This window comes from Pituophis catenifer, unplaced genomic scaffold (genome assembly GCF_029215685.1).
Source record: "Pituophis catenifer annectens isolate HBS135680 unplaced genomic scaffold, rPitCat1.0.hap2 SCAF_1, whole genome shotgun sequence".
Classification (NCBI taxonomy): Eukaryota; Metazoa; Chordata; class Lepidosauria; order Squamata; family Colubridae; genus Pituophis; species Pituophis catenifer.
Window position 1 is genome coordinate 225,268,266 of NW_027256881.1, and position 16,352 is coordinate 225,284,617.

Genomic DNA, 16,352 nt, shown 5'->3' on the forward strand with positions numbered 1-16,352 from the left:
GCCACTGGAAAAAAATAGTGATTGTCTCTGTGTAGGCAAAAGGCAAAGGCATTTAGGGTGTAAGGAAGGAGTTACAGAGAGAACCCTCAAATTGGAATATGTGAATATTTTTCTTGACATAAGCTTAGCAAGTTGGTGTTTCAGAAACCCTTCTGTATAGATCAAATGTTTGGTTTATAGCCACTCGATTATGTTCTTGTATGGGTTCAGCATCTTAATGTGCTTTAGTGTCTCCATGCTTCTGTGGTTTCCACATACAAAGGAATGACCTCCAAGGAATGTTTCTTGGTATTTCTTATAAAAGAGAATGAAATGCAATAAAGCTCACTGGTACAAACAAACACCCACACCTTCCAAAAGGATATTGTGTATCCAGTTCTTTCAAATTCTGGGCAAGCGGATAAACGTCCTTTGAATTCCAAATGTAATGTTGAAAGACAGTTTCTTCTCTCCTTCCTCTGACAAGGTAAATAGTGATGTGTTCTAATTTCAGGCATGTATCAGTATTGGCTGAAACCATCAAGAAAGGAATCCATGATGCTGACTCCGAAGCACGGATAAAAGCCAGAAAGTAAGTGGGCATCTTTTTGCTTTAATTGTTCAGTCCATCAATAATCATAGGCTTTATAATACTGTTCAGTTGAAAATTTATCCAGTAACTGATATTCCAAAGAAAGAACAGGACCAGACCATTAAGAACTCAGGAAATGGACCATGCTATGCTTAATAATGATTCTAAGTGTTTTACTGAGGTACTTCATCAGACTCATTGGAAATTTTTTCTGCATAAGCTAAATAAAGCTAGTCATTGTTTTGGCTCTGTTTAATATGGTTTGTTCAGAAAATTAATGTGGTAATTTGGACAGAAAAATCTTAATTTCAACATTTTCATTGCTTAATACACCTGAAAGTTCAGGCTTTTGCATTATATAGGGTTCTTGATATTCTCTTCCCACTTTGGAATTTAGAACTTGGTTTAATTTAATATAGTGGAGAAATCCACTTATTTCTACGTTCAAAATATCAATAATTAATGGCAAAGTGGAAGCTTATTTAAGCTTGTAGTGTGCTCACTTCTTTATTTGTTTGTTTTGTAATAGGAAATGCACTGACACTTAATTTTCCTGTTTCTGCAGTCACTTTCCTACCAAAATGTTAAATTCTTTTAAACAATGTTCGGAAGTCCAAATAACATATGTGAAAATAAATAGGCTTGTCACAATTATACAATTGATTTTCTCTTCTATGTTTTCCAGTTTTTTTTTCTTAAAATCTAGTAGGGCTCTCTGAACAGTTAGAATCTGACACACTAGTATACTGTTCAATGATCAGTTTAAACTTTTATTTTCAGGTGTTACTGGGGCTTCCACAATCATTTTAGTCGAGAAGCGGAACATTTGTTTAATTCACTGGAATCCTCATACCAGAAAGCCCTGCAGTCTCACTTGAAGAATTCTGATAGCATAGTGTCTTTGCCTCAGTCCGATCGCTCCTCTTCTAGTTCCCAGGAGAGTCTCAAGTAAGTCTTCCTTTCCAGTAATGTATTGCTATTGGATGAACTTAATACCTTCAAGTTATCCTTTCCTCATCTATAAATTAGAGCCTTTGCTTTTTGGGAATTGTTATTTTCGTGAATATAAAATTAAATATTTTACTCTTACATGGAGTCTAAAACTGATTTTGCTTCCTTATTTTTGTTTCTGTATAGCATTTTTGTAGGAAAATTCAAAATGCATTAAAGTAGAAAAGTATAAATACAAATAATATAGAATAATTCATCAATGTTGATAAAGAAGGAGCTAATAGTTAATATAAAATTCATTCTGAAATGAAATCCATTAATTCTATTCCTTTTTAGCCGTCCATTGTCTACCAAAAGAAGCCCAACTGGAAGCACTACTTCACGAGGTAAGAAGCCAGGAGAAGAAATGGTCAGGTGTGAGGCAGAATAAGCTTCTCCTTGCAAAATAAGTAATTTTTACTCATATTGCTATATTAGTTTTGCACATTACTTTTATAAATTAAACATTTGGGGGCCTAAGACAGAATGGTTCTAAATATAAAATGGTTGAATATTTTAAATTTAAACCACTGGGAAGAAATATTGAAATATGAATTACTTTATTCTTAAGCAAACTTCGTTCTTGTATGTAATGATGGACGATGGTGAAAGCAAATTCTAAGCTCAGATATGGAAAGTGTATATGAATTCTCAAAATATTCTTAATATATATGTGGCAAATGTTATTTTAAGATATAAATTCAAATCAAAATTTGATTAGAAAAGTCGTGTCCAGCACGGTTGTACTAACCCCTGCATAATGCTTGCTGGATAATACAGTCATAAACAACAGAGGAGATCTGATAGCAACCAATAGAGATAAAAAATCCCAATACTTGCTGAGCATAGTCCTGTCAAGCAAAATATGGGACATGAAGTAGGTCAGTGTCTTGCCCTGCTGTAAATTCATAATGTTGCTGTGGAGAAAAAACTGTGCTATGCAAAAGTATAAAATGTCTGTTTGGGCTCTAAATATAGTATGTCTGTCAAATAAAATACATTTTTACAGTGGTAAACTGAGGATTTATGATGGTGTTGTGAGTTTCCAAATTGTTGAAAGATGATGTTGGAATATGATGGATTTTGGAAAGGTCTGTGATTGCATTTACAAGTCTTAACCAGAATTTATTGTTTTGAAATTACATTTTTATTAAGCTTAAATGTTTATGTGCTTAAACATAAATTGAGAATATTTCCTCTTCATTCAGAATGAATTGAAAGAATATTCTGAAGAGGTCATGGTAAGAGACTCCTGGGATAGATTCATCTATAACTGCGGTTTTTCTCCTCCCTTAAAGCTTCTGCAGTTAGTGTGAAATCTGCGTCAACATCAGGGTCTCTCCAGCGTTCTCGCAGTGACATTGATGTGAATGCAGCAGCCAGTGCCAAATCCAAAGTAACATCTTCTGGTTCAGATTCCCCCTTCAGTTCTGCTGCAGCCCTGCCTCCAGGCTCATATGCATCTCTTGGTAAGTGTACTTTGGTTTTTACAAAGAAGATACACAGATAATCAGGACATCAGGAGTAGGAGGGAAATTTTGTTATAAGAAATGTAGTTTTAAAGAGGAATATGGTTTGAAAAACATTTCTGGGCTAAGCCCACATATTGCACTGCATCCATAAATCGGGGTTTACAAGCCTCAGTGGTTGGGGTCACCGTGCAATAACCCAAAATGAAAGTTTTGTTCTATATGTCACATCAGATTGTGTATAGTATGTGGAACAAATGCATTGTCTAATAACTTTTAGATAACTAACTTACTTAGTTTTCTAAAGCAACCAATGAATTTTGAGGGAAAAGGTATTTTTGGTGGTGTTTATTAGAATTCCCTAGCAAGACTTCAGAATTCTTTAATAATTCAAGAACATCATAATCTGAAGTAAACTTTTGTTAAAAAACTGCAGTAGACATAAAATGGGAAATATCCTATCCTGCCATTTTCAGAAAAAAGTTCATTTGAACTCACCATCTAATCCAAGAATAAAAATATGTATTACAAAAAGCAAATAGATTCAATCGAATATAACTCAACTACACATTTGTATTGCTTATTGTTTATGGCCACCTCATTGATAACCATTTCTATTAATGTCTGACATTAACAAAGTCTTAAATTTAGTTAAAAGACAATAACTACTTTTGTAAGAAGCTGTTCTTACAGCTTGGTCATTATATCAGTGACAACATGGTGTTTGAACACCCAGAGTCTAATCTTCAATAACAACTCTAAGGGGAAGAATTATCCTGCTCTCAGACTGATTTTCCCAACAAATGTGGGTCATGTTTGGGGTGTGAATTAATAGCTTAAAAAGATTTCTGAGGCCGTGAACGTTCTGCAGCAAAGAAAATGGAGCAGATCATATCCCTCTCCCATCCCTGGTAAAAAAGTGCAAAAGAAAGGAGAGAAGAGGTTCTGATTCCAACAAGAGTAAGAAAGGAGAAAGGAGTTTACAAATCTAGGAATTGTTCCTGTGGTCCTTCCAAATTCATTCTCTTTCCAATTCTCACAGATTCCCAAATTTCCCCTTCCCTGAGAATTTCTCTTAGAAAAAAGACCAGAAAAATAAATGCCCCAAGTGCTATTTTTAAAAAGAGAAACTATGTTAGACAGAGCTTTTCATAATAATTTAAAATATCGTCTAATCCTAAAATTTTGGAGGTAGGGAAGCTTAAAAAATCTCTTTTAAGAAAACTGTTGATATTGTCTTAGTAGAAACAAAAAATAAAAGGGTTTCCTAATTCAGGAAAGGATAAATTTAAAAGTATAGATGTTACTATTCTTTTCCCCAATCTGCTCAGATGGTCTCAAGGAGTAACCAGATCTAGATAGTGTAAAAATTCAGGGCCTCGGGTAAATCCATTCTCTACTTAGTGCTCTTCCAAAAAAACCAGAGGTCAGAAGAAAACATCAGCTACAGACTACCAGAATTCATTTATATGATAGGGAAGAAGCATCACCATTTAACAGTGTCAAGGTATCAGGATTTTCTGAAGACTACCAGCATCTTCTGTAGATCGTTGCAACAGAACAAGTGTAAAATTCCACAAATCTGGAATTTATTTTCCAAAGTAAATGAAGGCATAAGGGTTACACTAGATCTGAGGTTACTCACAGACTATCTAGGAGAGAGGTGTTTCAAAAGAGAAATACTAAGGTCAGTTTTGTTGACAATCAATATGCAGTATTTGGTAGTCTCTGCATATCTAGAAGAAGCTTACTTTCATCACCTGATTAAAAAAGAAACTGAAGTACTGCTATGATAATATCCCTCTTTGTATTAGATCTTTCTTTTCTAGTTAATTCAAACACCACATGAGATTAGTAACACCAGTGGCTCATCTACAGATTTTGTTTCTCTACTTAGGCAGCATTTTGATTTCAGCGTCACCTGGACAAAAGAACTACCTTCTACAGGACCCAATTGTCTATCCTTGGAGTTATTATGAGCCATTGTGGCGCAGTGTTAGAATGCGGTACTGCAGGCTACTTCTGCTGACTGCTGGCTGTCTATAGTTCGGCAGTTCGATTCTCACTGGCCCAAGGTTGACTCAGCCTTCCATCTTTCGGAGATCAGTAAAATGGGGACCCAGATTGTTGGGGGGCAATAGGATGACTCTGTAAACCGCTTAGAGAAGGCTGTAAAGTCTAAGTGCTATTGCTATTCCCAACTGTCTACCTGAAACTGAACAGATATGGTTACGCAGATATTCAGATAAAATCCACAAAAATTTACTTTCCTAAGGGAGAGCTTCTACTAATAAAATGTATAAGAAACCTTTTTAATTAATAGAAAAGTATACACAAGTCAGGATTTTTCAATGAAATACCCTAATTTCACAAAATGTTTGATAGAAGTGGCCATATTTAACCTGTCCACAGTTCATAATCTTCTGATCTGGGAATCTAAACTGGGTCTTGACTGTGCCCATTTTCTTTGTCTTTTGCCTATTTGATATTTTGAAATTACTTACCCTATCTTGTGATAACCAGAATACTTTTAAAATATTTAGATAGATCCTTGATATCACAGGAAATGGATGATAGTCCTCTAAAGCTTAAAATTGTGACTGATTGGCAGAAGCATCCATGGGGAAATGGGGGGACAAGTAACAAAAACATTCTCATGTTGCAAGTGTTATTTTTGTTAACTTGCGTTGTCATCTTGCATGCACTCATGAAAAGGGTAGAGCTTATAACACGAAGCTGCTTTTGTCATTTTGATGAAAACCTTCTGTCCTGTAGATATCTCTAATGACTAGTTTTGTTTCTCAGTGTTCAGGTATGTAAGATGTCTGGGTGATATTTTATTCTGATACCACAGTAGCATTGGAAGCTTCAACACCTGCATTTTCTTAAGCAGCCCCTCCAGTGTTTCCATAAATTTGTATTCATGGTAACAAAATACATGAAGAAAAATGCACAAACAAACAAAAAGCAGGACTAATTTAGGAGTTGTTCAGACCTACTCATACTGGAGTATTAAATACTCTGTGCAGCAGCATTAATACAGTAAAAGGAGTGATTATGTTAGCTGCTTATATTAACAGTGCATTATGTGGTCATTTTTAGTCAGCTGGAGCTGCTGTTACGATTTGGTCTGTGGTGAAGAGATATCTGCTAAATTAGTAGAAGAATGAATACTTATTTATAGTTTACAGGGTCTGCTAAGTAGCATATATAATTCTAGAAGAAATGCATCAGAATGTACCTTGTGTGAAAACAAGAAAATAGGCGAAGGAAATCTTTTTGTGGTTCTGCTCTATTAACTAATTTATTTTACTTTGTTTGACTGATGTGATTTTCCCCTCATTTGTGATACTAAAGACACCCTGCCCACTTTTGCTGATATTACTAACTATTCCCTCTTATCACTCTCCTTATTCTTTTAATTTGCTTAAAGATGGTACTACCAGTAAAGCTGAGGGTAAGCTGTCTGTATAACAGGTCTGTCTCCAACTTTACCAGGTCTCTGTTATCACCCAAGTGCTCCCTGGTTTTCATCCGTGTCTGCTGGTACCTCTTGCATGACTCTTGCATGGTGTTTTGACTCTTTCCTCATGTTGGAACTATTGTATGCCCTTGTCTCTTTCTCCTAACTCCTAGGCACAACTTAATTTAATTTATTCAATTTAGGCAACATCTGACTCCAGACTCTCTGGGCGCTCACAATATAACAAAGAATAACATACAGTGTGTGAATAATAACAAACAACAAATTAAGAATAAGAAAGATAAAGAGCGAAAAACAAGATCATCAATTACTCAATATGTCCCCCCTCCCCAATAGGTTTATTAGACATATTTGAACAGTATGTAACTTTTAAGTCATTCATGAATGTTATTCACTATACCATTAAATATAAATCAAGAAATTTATATCTCACATATATTTTTACTCAGATTTAAATTTATAAACCAGATAATGACAGTCCAAATAACCCTGTTACCCCCACTGTTAGTAACAATGAATATCTGTGGTAGACAAATGAATATGATGGACTTTTTATTTCTATAAGAAAAGTACTCAGTGCAGAATGTTGAAAGATATTTAAATTTATTGGCCAGAGACTTTTTCCAGTTCTCTTAATGGTGGTGCAGAAATAGTAACTTTTGTCATAAATAGATGGCTTTGTTTTCATTATGGTTCTTGGCCGTTGCTGCACTAAACTTGGGTTTTTCAAACTGAGAAGTTATTCAGCCTGAATTATTATTTTTGTTTAGAAATTGGAAATGGAGTATTCAGATTTATTCCTGCACAATTCATTCTCATCCCTCCCTAACCAATTTCATCAGTACTATACTGCAGAGGCCCCCAACCTCTAGTCCATGGCCCAGTACAAGGCCACAGCCCATTGAGAACCATGGAAGTGTGGTTGAGTGCATGCATATGCACGGAAAGCTGCTTTGGTGAAAGCTGTGCATGCACGCAACCATCCCCTCTCCCCCCGTCACTGCCACCACCTCTGCCAGTCCACCAAGCCAAAAAATTGGGGACCACTGCTGTACTGTATTTATATCATGCCTATATACAGACATACACACTCATTACATTACTCCTTTTTGGGATAAATAACTTTATGTTAAGTACAGAAGAGAATAAGAAATAGTAAGACAAGGAAATTAAAGCATGAGGTAAAAAAAATATCTTATTTACATCAAACATTACACTTCATTTTTATTATCCATCCTTGCAAACCACATTTGTTCCATCATGTGCATACATTAGTTTATATATCACACTTTGCTTTTTGAAGTTTTTTCCTGTTTCTTTTGAGGGTCGTTCTCACTCATTTATTTGTTTGGCAATTTAATCTTTATTTGCCTTCATCTCAGTGTATTTTTCTGTATACTGATCACTCACATTTCTAGTATAATCAGTCAATATCCACTTAACACCTATTTGTTCTTAACTCTATAATAATGCTTGTGCACCTTTTGGAATTTTCAATATTTCTATATAAATATGACCTGAAACATCTATTCTCTTCACAAGTCCTAAAAATAAATAAAGAAAACCCAATTAAACAAATTAGTTAAAAGGAATACTCCTCCTGGAATATTACATTGATTACTCCTCGGGGGGGGGGGGTAGACAATGGTGTTGAATTGCCTTCATTATCGGTCTACCTAAGAGTGAATTGGTAGAGTCCAAACTCTTTGGAAATAGTTTTGTAACTTTTCCAACTGGTGAACATCAACAACTCTTCCTGTTCAAGGGGGTCATCCCAATTACTGAAGACAAAGGTTCACAAATTTTATCCCACAAAAATAAGTAGCTTTGGATTATTTTCGTCAATGAATAAATGAATAAGTAGGATATTTTTGTCTCATTTGTTTAATTGGATTCCCTTTATCTAATTTTAGGACTTAATGTGAAGAACAAATAATCTTGAGTCATATTCCGAAAGGGTTTGCAAGAACCAGAGTAGGTTCAAAAATTAACAGGTGCTTAATCTTCAGATCCATAGTTGTTTCATTGAATAGTCCAACATTTACTACAGATCAATGGGGTTTTCAGCCAACAGCACAATATTGTCTCCGTATGAGACCATACACACCTTCATGTCTCCAACCAACACATCTCAAATGTCATCCTAAACGTTCTTTATACAAATATACAGTAGAATTTGGAAACAAAATTAACAATAAAGGAGATATCACACATCTTTGTCTTACTCCCTGTTAGAGTGGAACCAGTCATCTAATATTCCATTTATTCTTATATGTGCTTTGCTTCCATCATCTATCACTCTTATGGCATTTAGCAATTAACCTTCTCTGTATATTCATACAAAGCATTTCATAATTCAGTGCTATTAATCATAGTAAATAAAAAAAGATGGCCTTGAAGGACAGAGGGATGATCTATTACCAAGGCAACAGTCAGATAAACTTGAGCATAGGCTAAGAAAGTAGTTTATGAAAATGCATCAGACAGTCTTCCCAACCCATCCCCAATTAACGTGAAAATAAAAGGAGGAACCATAGCACATTTAGATCTGCAATATTCTGTAACTCTAGCTGCTCTAATAAAAGTAGTTTTAGATTTGTATGGCGTCTGTTTCTTAGTGTAATCCACTAGGTTAGAGCTGGCATTAATTTTATCTTCCAGTTGAAAATTATTTCTTTTTATACATATCCTTTTTTACTTGTAAGCTGCCCAGAGTTGCTATGGAGTCAGGCAGCCTCAAAATTGGATAAATAAATAAAACTTTCTCTAAAACCACAAATACACAGTCGTCCCCCCCCCCCTTTTCCTAGTGACTTGCTAAAGAACAAAAATACGATCTGCACAGTCTTGCTCAATAATAAAGCCACACTGTACTTATCAAATTTTCTGTCTGTATGTTTTCAATCAGAATTACCTTCAACACATTCCCTGATGTTTTTATTCTTGTTATGCTTCCCTTTGAATAGAGAAGAATCAAGAAGTTGCACAACCATGCCATAAACCAACATACCCATGTTTCCAGTTACACTGTCTTTCACCTGCAGCTTTACCATTTTTCAGCATCATTGAATCATTTATTGTTTCCTTTTCATTATTCTTTTTTTCTTGGACACAACATTTACAGTAATGATTTCACATTCAGATCTCTAAAATACTGCTTCTAGAATTTCTTCCAGAATTTCTTTGGTTTTCTCACAAATCTTTTGATGATTTTTAATGTTGAATTCCATTCACTCTGGTGGAACTTTTTTCACCTACTTCTAAAATAATCTTTTTCCATCAAAATTGTACTGTATTTTATCTACCGCCTATAATCTTAACATTTCCTTGCTTCTTTGGTAATTTTTGCATCTTATCTTTTTCTCTCTGTATGCATAATCTAAAACCTTTCCTTCAATTCATGAATTTTCACTGTATATACCCAGTTCAGTTGGTTTCTCATATCCTTATTTTTTTTGGAGCAATCATTCTCTTACAATCATCTTTTTCTCCTCCATGGCATTTATTATTTCATCATTCCACTAAGCATGCTTTTTTATACTTCCCATTAAAGTAACTGCACACATTTCTATGTTACTCTATTCCAAGAAGTTTTTACATTATCCTTATTTGCATTATTTTAATGTAAAATATTTTACATTATTCTTAATTATATTGGGAGATATTGTGTATATGTGTATCTTCTAATACTTTCTTCATACAAAACTCATACTTCCTTTTCCGGCCATGGTTCTAATTTTACATTATTTCTTTCATATATTTCATGTAAAGTTCTTCCCCAAGATCCACTTTAGACATTACTAAATAATAGTCTGTCCCTCATGTATAACTCTCTTACACTTGTATATCTCACTTATTTTTCTGTGTTTCTTCATAAATAATCAAATTAGTTATGTTTCCTTATTCATTCCTATATTGTATGTACATACTAATAGAAATGTATTCTTAAATGTATATTAAAAAATAGTCCTTTTCTAAGGAAATATTTGCCAAACAGTCTCACCATTCTGATTCATTCTTGGGTCACCAAATGGCTCAATCTCTTTTTCTGAATTATCTCATCTCATTCCCGCCCTACTCATGTCTCCTAGTTCAATACATGTAGTTTAGTACCACAATTGAGCCCAAAATTTATGTTGCTAAGTGAGACATTTGTTAAGTGAGTTTTGCTCCATTTAATGACCTTTCTTGCCACAGTTGTTAAGTGAATCAATGAAGTTGTTACAGTAAGTCAGTAACACAGTTGTTGAGTGAATCTGGCTTCCCCATTGATTTTGTTATCAGAAGGTTGTAAAAGGTAATCACATGACCCCTGGACACTGCAACCATCATAACTACAAGTCAATTGCCAAGCAGCTTAATTTTGATCACATGACCATGGGGATGCTGCAGTAGTTGTAAATGTGAAAAATGCTCATAAATCTCCTTTTTCAGTGCCATTTTAACTTTGAACGGTCACTAAACAAACTGTTGTAAGTTGACAACTACCCATATTTTTCCCTTAGATTGCCTTCCTTCTTAAGGTTTCAGAGTTTTAAACAAAATTCATCCCTAATTCTCCCATGATTCCCATCTATTGGACATAATATGTATCTGTAACCTTCCTATGGGTTTCTGCTTTTATACACCCCTTCCCCACACCCAGCAACTTTCTGGATGACACAGTTTTGTACATTCTAACATACAGTTACATCTTTTTGTTCATGAACTTATACTTTCACTTTACGGCATGTATTTAGCAACCCTGTTCCTTAAGATAAGACCATCCTCATCCAGATCCATTACATTTTTAGCTTTTTCTTAATTTTACATAATACACAATTTATTATTTTTAATTCAGCTTTTTTCATACTGTTTAGTGTTAGGCTTCTTGTATAATCCAAATCATAATCTTCCACATATCATAGTTATCACCAAAGGGGCCCACATGTTTTCCCTATTGCCTATTCTGGCTTTAGTCAATCAAGACTTTTACATAATACTTTCTGATAAGATAGAAATATATAGACTAAGTTACCATTATTAATTGCATCTGTGCCACATGCATCATTTCCTACTAATAGTAGTTTTGGCATATTTTGATTAATGTGCCACAAGTTCAATCAAGCACCAGTTTTTCCTCAAACATGTTAATGCTATGCTATGCAAGCTAAAATCTCTTAATCTACAGCCTATTATATCGACCAACATATAGCTGTGAACTTAACTATCCAAGAAGAACTTGTGTGCAATATATTGAAACTCATATATGGGTACTAATATAAACCCTTTTGGAATAAAACTGGTTATTTTACTCCAGTCAGATTGATATTTGCAAACTATAAATAGATTCCCAAAACTTATGCTCAAAATCTGATCATTTATTTGGTTAAAGAGACCAGAAGGAATCAATAAGAATGATAGTGGAAAGAGACACGTGACTTCATATTCCTTTCCTAATTGGGAAACCTAGGTTCAAGGTAAATACCAGTTGCATCCAACTGAAGGGACCTATCTACTGAAAGATATTAACTTTATTTATATATTCAATGTTTTTTTTCAACTATTTGAACATGATGTAAGTAGTGCTGATTTCTAATTAATGGTTCATGGTGTTGAGATTTTTTGAACTATAATTATTACCATAATAAAATGGACCAGTATGCATCTGAAATAGCACTGTGGGAGATAAAGAAAAGTGGGTGATGACTGGTCTGAGTAAATCTAGAGAGAATATTTGTGTTAGCATGGCCATTATTTTAACGGAGAGTAACAGAGTTGTTTGTTTGTTTGTTTGTTTGTTTGTTTGTTTGTTCAATTTATATGCCACCCTTCTCCGGAGACTCAGGGCGGCTTACAATGCACTTAGAGTTAGAGGTACATACTAGTATTAAACTATACTGGATAAAGTATTATTGGCCATTGTATTCTTTACTTCTTTATCCCTCTTTTCTTTTAGACAAAAAGGCCATATCCAGTTTAGATAATAGTATGCAGATAAAATCACTGTAATAAAAGCTTACTACAGATCCTGTCTAAACTATTATAAGGCAGAATAATTTGGGGATGAGAAAACTTAGAGACTGATAAAATTTTTTTCTTACCCTTATCCTCAATAGGCCCATTCATAATTCAGCCTTAACTTTATCCTTTTTTCAACTTTCCAAAGGACCATTTTATTAACAATTCAAGCATTCTTCTATACCTTTCATATTTGGCTCTTAGTTAAAGCTATTTGGCCCTCAAAGTATAAAATGAGTTTTTCTTTTATGTTTTTTACTTGTTTAAGTATCTGAATTCCGACTTCTAATAAATCTGAGGCGTGTCTCAGAATTTGTCAATAAATAAATACTTTGCAAGATCAGGCTGTGAGTGGTATTTTTGCTTGCATCCAACTCTATACAAAGGTTAGTGGATGCTAGAGAGTCCTTTTGGATAAGCAGGCTAACTAATGACATTATTTTAATATAATAATTGAAGTTACTTTTTTGACTCTGAAGGGGGAAATAGGCCAGTATGTTTTATTGTTCTTCATTTTTATTATAATACGTGTCCTTTCCTAAACCAATTTACATCCTTAATATGATATCATTCACAACACCAATTCCAAACTGTTTTAGACAGATAATTGTCAAGAGTACTAAAAAAAAAGTATAAATGTAATGGAAAAAGTCTTCCTAGAAATTTTTTAATTTATGTGACTGTCCCTGAAAGAAGACAAGACTTCAGCTTATTTAATAACTGTACTATATTGATGTTTTTAATTGCCTTGTTATATATTCATGATTGGATGCATTGAATTGAATAGTATCCTGCATAAAAGTAATGTCCACTTTATTGTGGAATAGATCTAATTGTGTGGCCAAGCTCCATGTGGTTTTAAGTAATAGCAGAAATTAGAACATTCAAAAGGGTTCACAAACTTTTAAGCACCACTGTATTCCCTGATAGTGATAGCCAATAAAAGACTTTAGGAACCTTTTTCTAAAAATAAGGGAAAATCTTATAATCTGGTCTTGGTAGCTGCATAATTGGTATCAATATGAAGTGGCCTTATGCAGGTAGAAATGTTACACATTGGTCTTTCTTCATGTTAGCTTGAATTCTGATTAGTCTCTACATATATAGGACCTCTTTATTATGATACCCTCAAAAATGATTTACTGAGAAACATATCTGATGGGTGACATTAGGCCTGTGGAAGCACCAGAGAGATTCATATAAATTAATTATAATAAATAATAGTATGTGATCTGCAGGGAAAGGAAACTCTTTTTCTCGTCAGTAAAATAAGAGTCATGTTGCTTAATCCTATTTAATATTAATTTGAAGAAACTGCCATTCATTTCTTCTTAGCATATGTTCCTGTGGTTCTTTCCTTTTTACATTCACACCTATTTCTGTCTCTTTAATCCCAACTTTGTCTTCTAGTTTTGTATTTGCCTTGATAACTTAAGCATTATTAAGTTATAGGACTATATTTTTTTTTTCCCGTTTTCCTGTTAGTTCTGGTGGAAATTGATTTTTGTTTGCAGTATGCTTTAAAAATAAAGTTATTTTATTATATAATTCTTTCCTGGTGTGTTGAGTCTGAAGTTCGAAATGCATTAATAAGATAAATAATGTATAAGGTTGAGCATGATTCTAAAGTGGTTTGGAAAATATTCTTTAGATGTCATATGAACACAGTGTCTCTCTGCTACTCATTGAGGCAGCCATGTCTTTTTTCATATTTGTTCAGAAGTCTGAATAAGATAGGAGTTCTTTAATGAGCTTGTACGAATTCCCATCTACTTCTTCAGAATCATTTTAGAACCATGCCCAGCTTTCGTGATTGGTATGTTTTGCACTAAGTAGATAGCTTCCATTCTAATTAATGTATATAAATGAGGGAATAACATCAGATTCCTAATTTGGGGAATCCAGTTTCAGCCTCCTGTTACAATTTTCTCATTTTAGTCAGATTGCAGAACTATTAACTGAGGTGTGAGTGAAAGCAAATATTAACCACAATCACATTAAAGTTTAACCGTCACTTTTCTGTTCTTTTTTTCTGTTCTTTTTTCTTTCCTCAGGTCGAATTCGCACAAGGAGGCAAAGCTCTGGAAGCACCAGTAGTATCACTTCAACACCTGCTGACACTCGAGGCCGCAGTCGGGCTAAAGTAGTTTCACAGTCCCAGCGTAAGGAACCATTTAGTGTGCTATTGTGGAGCAGACACTGTCTTTTTCAAGTTTGTTTTTCTTGTCTACCTTATTTTCATATACATCAGTGTTTCCATTCAGTGCTATGAATATTCTTCAAATGCAGTTTTAAAAATTAATTCCTATAGTTAGGTCCTGACAAATTAGGTATGATACACAGATTTGTTTTTTAAAAAAATACATTTGGGACTTAACTCCTCAGGATATTCATTGCTCTAAGCATGCCTATGAAATACTCATTTATTTTCTCACACAGCTACTTGTTCACATTTTCTTACATTACGAGCACCTCTTCTCTTCTCACCTTTTCTTCCTTTAAGAAAATGGGGTGGAGGGGGAGCAAAAGGAAGCACTAGGCTGCAATCACCTATTGTTTTCATTTTTTAAGACAGCTTATGGAATCCATAAATCATTGGTTTATAAAGATGGGATGGTCTGGAAATGAAGACACTAGAGATCAGCACTATGTTTTGCAACACACCTTTTCTTGATTTCTTTTAATTTTTTTTTAAAAGATTTAAACGTAAAATGTCAGGTGGGACAAAGAATCCAGGAAGTAGTAGACAGAGTCTCTGTAAGCACTCCATCCCCACATGGAGCCATTCAGCAACATGTTAGTGATGTCAATAATAGTGTTTCACATAAGCATGAACTCCTGCATACAGAGGTAGTGACTTGGCTCATACCACATCGGATGCCTAAACCAGGAATTATATTGCCAATTTGTGCCTTATTTGAGTTAAGGTAAAATATGACTAATTTAGTGACAACAAAGCATAATATGAAACTATGACTTGCTTTATTAATTTTGCTTTCTTTTTACTATGAGTAGTCAATAAGTAATCATTGATAACACCAGGTGGTTTATTCCTGGTTTATTTTTGAGTTTCTACCAAGCTTCTGGCTAATCCAGTTGTACAAGATAAGAGAGCTGGAAAGTCATTGCTCCTCAAACCAAGCTGAGGTTTCTTGGTTCTCTTTCCAATGTCTCTCTGGCAACAGTTTTCTTTCCCCATTCGTTTTTTTCTTCAGCACATGGCAAATATGGGGAACTGAGTTTCATATGTTAAATTACAGTGGGAAACTAGTAACACCCCCAAAACTACATACTGTTTGGCAAAACGTACACTCTGACTGTCTGTTGTACAATGTTTATCGAGAACCAGGATCATTAATTTATCCTACATCATGGCAGTATGTCTTCCCAAACATGGGGTGAATAGACACTCAGTTTCAAGGCCCTGTTTGTGAATTGTGAATAGACAGTGAATTTGGAGAAAGATTTTCATTCGTAATGACCATTAGAAGGGGGAAAAAAGTCTTCGTGCTATTCAGAATTGGCTGTCTCAATGTGTTCACTAATTACTGAGGAAAGGACATAAAATATAATGTAAATAAGTTACATGCCCTCTTCAGATCTATAAAAATTTGAGTAGTAAACATTAAAGTTATTCATCTAAAATTGCTGCTTAACAGCTTAGTGTAAATGCCTGTGTAAAACTGTATATTCTGTGACAAGGCTGCTAATTTATATGGCACAAACATGTCCACTGGTTGTGGATAATTTTTCCCCCTGATTTTTTTCCCATCGTACGCAGACTTCTATTGATAATCCTTGACTTACGACCACAATTAAGACCAGAATTTTCATCATA

At 34.4% G+C, this 16,352-nt stretch overlaps 1 protein-coding gene across 5 annotated transcripts in view; it reads left to right on the forward strand.

Annotated features, from left to right (window-relative positions):
* The window catches only part of CLASP1 (cytoplasmic linker associated protein 1), a 211,333-nt gene that overhangs the window by 127,514 nt on the left and 67,467 nt on the right, over positions 1-16,352 (forward strand). For all 5 annotated transcript variants that reach the window (XM_070950573.1, XM_070950661.1, XM_070950488.1 and 2 more), the window contains exons 16-20: positions 494-571; positions 1,352-1,519; positions 1,859-1,908; positions 2,860-3,030; positions 14,569-14,676. In XM_070950573.1, coding sequence (XP_070806674.1) covers positions 494-571; positions 1,352-1,519; positions 1,859-1,908; positions 2,860-3,030; positions 14,569-14,676 — 575 coding nt within the window. The remainder of the gene's footprint in view (positions 1-493; positions 572-1,351; positions 1,520-1,858; positions 1,909-2,859; positions 3,031-14,568; positions 14,677-16,352) is intronic.